The sequence below is a fragment of the Arachis ipaensis genome, chromosome B7 (genome assembly GCF_059453495.1).
Source record: "Arachis ipaensis isolate K30076 ecotype BB chromosome B7, ASM5945349v1, whole genome shotgun sequence".
NCBI lineage: Eukaryota > Viridiplantae > Streptophyta > Magnoliopsida > Fabales > Fabaceae > Arachis > Arachis ipaensis.
The window spans coordinates 120,690,387-120,694,667 of NC_142442.1; the positions used below are offsets into that span (position 1 = coordinate 120,690,387).

At 32.9% G+C, this 4,281-nt stretch overlaps 1 protein-coding gene across 3 annotated transcripts; it reads right to left on the bottom strand.

The window, feature by feature from the left end:
* Positions 1-563: 563 nt before the first annotated feature.
* On the bottom strand, positions 564-3,639 carry LOC107610133 (S-type anion channel SLAH4). 3 transcript variants are annotated; one of them, XM_088492648.1, is made up of 4 exons: positions 3,530-3,639; positions 3,102-3,243; positions 2,507-3,000; positions 564-921 (listed from the first exon to the last, which is right to left on the bottom strand). In XM_088492648.1, exons 2-4 carry the CDS (start codon positions 3,154-3,156, stop codon positions 646-648), a joined length of 825 nt encoding a protein of 274 aa, XP_088348774.1. In that variant the 5' UTR covers positions 3,157-3,243; positions 3,530-3,639; the 3' UTR covers positions 564-645. The 3 variants fall into 3 exon arrangements, with proteins under 3 accessions (XP_088348774.1, XP_088348773.1, XP_016167700.2); XM_088492647.1 differs by lacking the exon at positions 3,530-3,639 and having other exon boundaries at positions 564-913; positions 2,507-3,469; XM_016312214.3 differs by lacking the exon at positions 3,530-3,639 and having other exon boundaries at positions 2,507-3,467.
* Positions 3,640-4,281: the final 642 nt, after the last annotated feature.

Sequence of the window (4,281 nt, forward strand, 5' to 3'; positions counted from 1 at the left end):
GAAGAAGAGGAAGAGAAAAATATGTAGCTATCCTGGAAGAGAAATAGACCATGATGAAGAAAAAGAGAAAGCTGAGGAGATGGAAGAGTTCAGATTCACTGAAAAAGATGAAGATGAAGTGGGAGGAGATGAAGTAGGAAGGAGGGTAGTGTTTGGAATTTTATAAAATTAGTAAAGGTGAAATTGTCCAAAAAAATGATATAATTTGTGTCCACCTTTAAAATTCGTGTCTCACCATTTGGAAGAGACACAAAATATACGTATTCCATATATTCTTGTGTGTAACTGTGTCTCTCACTTTTTTATGTCTCATACAACAAACATTGGACATGTGTCATCGTGTCTATGTCTTTGATAGACATGGACAATAATCAAACGGGTCATAACAACACAAAGAAGAACGTATACGCGTGAATATAAATGACTTATATAGATTTGTATTAAAAAATGACTTTTACTTAGAGAATAATGGTTATATGATAGTACTATGGGATTTGGAGCTTTGATTGTAGACGAATAATACTAATATAGATAAAACATGCATGCACGCCGAACCTAGTTAATTATTTTAATTGTTGTTTATTTATAATAGATACAAGCAAATTCAATAATGAAATGAAGGGCTAAAATACTAATTAGCTTGCACTAGTCTGCTACTGGAAATTGAATGACCAAGTTTGCAATGGGATCATTATCAGGCAGAAGCATCTTAGAGTTGAGGAAAGTGAAGAGAGTTAGAGAAAGACAGATGAGAAAGGAAAGAGCTAAGAGACAGAGCATGAGAATGTGAGAAATGGTTCCTTTGACTTCTTGAGCATAGTCCGTGGAAGCCAGAGCAAGCATTGTAACCGGAAACGAGTAAGCCCACCATGCAACATTGAACCTCCTCATCGATCTCCTGAACAGTGTTGGCCTGCAAATCTGCTCATTATTCACCGTATGTATAATTCAGTATACGTACTCATCAATGCATTAATTACATAACGTATAAATACAGATATTAATAACTAAAGCAGAAGCAAGTAGCTGCCAAATTATGCGGCGAACTATCAGTGAATGTGTTTCTACGGAATCCAATCAGCTGTTGGAATTAAAATTGGATTGAATATATAGAAGCAGAGTATGACCAATTTTGTATAAGAAAGGCTTATCCTTAAAAGCAAATCAAATGTTTCGTTTATTATATTTCTTTATTTTATTAATAGACACCATTCGATAAATTAAATAAATCTCCTTTCCAGCTGTAGGCTTTGTCCTTACTTGAAGGTTGCTCTCGGAGACTTGATACCCAAAGTCCCCAATCTTATATGGGTATATATTTATACGTATTGACAATATATTCAAGTTTCAACCGCTGACTACTGCTCTGTATATGCATTTATTTATGGATGAAGATAATTGTATAATTCTTCTTTTCTTTTTTTTTCTTTTTGGTAGATGCATGAATAAAGGAGTCTAGCTACAACAAACTTAATAATAATAAAATAGACAAACAAATGGAAAATATTGTCTCTTTTAAGTTGCAACTTTTCTTTTTGGAATTCATTTGATGTCAAAAGGCTTAAATATAAAGTAATTAATGAGCCGTCGCTGCTGCTTCTTGAGAGAGACTAATACTATGTCTGTTTACATGGAAGCACCTAGAGGTTACAATTCTTTAATTTCTTTATTTTTTTTCTTTTTTTTTTCATCTATAGTTTAAACTATATACCAACCTAATATAAAATCTTACTCAAACTTATTGACGTACAGGAAAGTTGATGATGTCCAGAAAAGGCTTTTTACCTTAGAAAAGAACTCATCATGTGTGCCTGCGCTCAATAGTTGTTAAGTAGAGATTTGAAAAAAAAAAAAGGGTAAAATTGTATTGGTATTGTTAGGATAACAATAAGGAAACAAAGAGAATGGACCCTCTCAATTTTTTTTAATAATTGAGAGAGTAAAATGTGATCTTTTATCATTAATTTTATAAGTGGGATCAAGAATAAATATGAGAGAGAACAATGAAAGGTTAGAGATCACACTTTACGTTTTCAATTTTTTTTTAACAATTGAGAGGATCCATTCCCAACAATAAGGGTTAATTAAAAATGAGTAAAAATAAAAACCAAACATTAAAAATTTAAAACTTATATATTTTAACTTCAAACTTCACTAGTTGATTATCGATTTTTTTAACGAACTCCCACAAAAATGTTTATAAATAATTTTACTTACAAATTTACATATTTAATTTACTTAAAAAAAATCTTCATTTTTACTTATTAACACACCCTGCACAAACAAATTATGACATCGCTTAATAATAAAATAATGAAGGCTAGAAGGTACATAGAATATTACTCAAATTTAGTCATTTTTTTTGTAAAGTTAATAATTAAATATAGTAAGATAATTTAAAATGTTTAATTAACTTATTCTTAACTATTATTTTGACACAATTGCTGATAAGTTTTCAATTTTTCATAATTTTAATTAATAAAATGCAGTATTATGATATTATTACCAGTGAGGTGAAGAGAAAGAGGGATAGAAAGAAGAGCATCTTGGAAGCAATATCAAAGGATCCAACAATGGATTCCCAAGCCAAGCTAGCAACCCCCGGAGCCGCAAAAAACAAGAAGAAAACAGGCCTCAACAACACAGGCAGGCGATCCCCGCCGGAGAGCCTCTGATAGAGCGTCACAAACAACACCAAGTAATGCACCATCCCCAACGAGAACAAACACACCGCGCTCTCCTTCCAACCCATGTGCGCCGCCGCCTGTGCCCCCACCAGGTTCCCTATCACCGACATCTGGCTTGTCGGATTTGCCACCGTCGACAAGAACCTCTTCCCTTTTGTGAACCACTGCCCGTAGATCTTCACGTCAAGCATCACCACAGGGACGGCAAACAACCACCACAGCACCAGGTAAGGGACGGTTTTGGGTGCCATGAAGGGTGAGGATTCAAGAAGCAAGAGCCACGAGATCCATGGTGCGAAGAGATAATTAACCCCTACATGGTGCAAGAACTCGGCCTTTACCATCTTAAAGAAAAACAAGCACCTTAAGATGTAAAGAAGAGAGAGTAATATGAGAATAAAGAGAGCCAGAGACCAGAGTATGGGGAAAACGGTGGGGTGCAGCGCATGAAAGACGCGCCGCAGAGCATTGCTCTTGTCGTCGGTGGTTGGCACGGAGCTGAGTGTCTTCCATAGCAAGGCTTGGCCGCCAAGTGAGAGGCTTATCCTGAAATAACCTGCATGAAATTTTGTTAGCAAGGAATTCAGGGACATTAATAATGAGCTCTTTGCGATTGTTCTCATATTGGTACTTGGGTTTTGTTGGGTTGTGCTAGTTCTCTCTATCACAAGCTCAATCTCACATCTAGAACCTTGTTGTGCTGCCATGGCTTATTTTTAATTTTCAGCTGTACATATGGCTAGGGTTTTATAAGGGGAATGGTGCACAAGTGGAACTTTAAAAAATTACGAACAAGCGTCAAGATTTCAAAGAAATATAAAACAAATTCAACATCTAAGTACCAAGTCATTTTTGGTTGCTTTTGCATGTTGTATACTCTCCGCGCTACGTATTCAGTTTCCTCTATCATTTTATTGTGATTTTCTTCTCATATATCGTTTTCCGCCATTATACAATATCTACACCCCATTTCCTAGCTGTGCATCAAGTTGTAGTTATTGCTAGTTATTAATGTACGGTATATTTGCACCAATAATATTTAGAAAATAATAAAAAATAGTCTAAATAATTAAAAATTATTTTATTTAATATTTATTAATTATTATTAAAATAATTACGTCATTTTAGATGCAATAAATATATAATTACAGATAATAAAATTATATATATTATATTATATAAGATAATTTAGATATCATTTTTCTATTTATCATACTTGCACTTACTCCATATGTTATATACCGGTAAGTATGTTTGGAAAAAAATTAAGATTTAGATAAAGATTTGTCTAATAGTGAAAGCATTAAAATAATTTTTTTATAATCTGTATAATTAAATATCAACTCTAAAAATACTCTAAGTATTAAATATAATGACAAAATTAAATAATCAAGAATCAAAATTTTTATCACAAAAAAATTCTCTAAAAAAAGGGACAAAAATTTCACAGAACTTAGTCCGGTAAAATTTTTTACTATCAAAATAATGATTACACAATCAATCTTTTTAGTAACACTAAGACATCTCAATAATCAACAAAATATATCATTAAAGCTGATAGAATTAACATAAACTTTTCATAAAGTGAGTATCT

What these genes read in the sequence shown, in the direction of transcription:
- LOC107610133 (XM_016312214.3), bottom strand. Translation starts at nt 3,394, where the DNA reads ATGGCAGCACAACAAGGTTCTAGATGTGAGATTGAGCTTGTGATAGAG. An exon ending in TCTTTCTCTTCACCTCACTG is followed by an intron (nt 922 to 2,506) that starts GTAATAATATCA and finishes AATAATGAGCAG; the next exon opens with ATTTGCAGGCCAACACTGTT.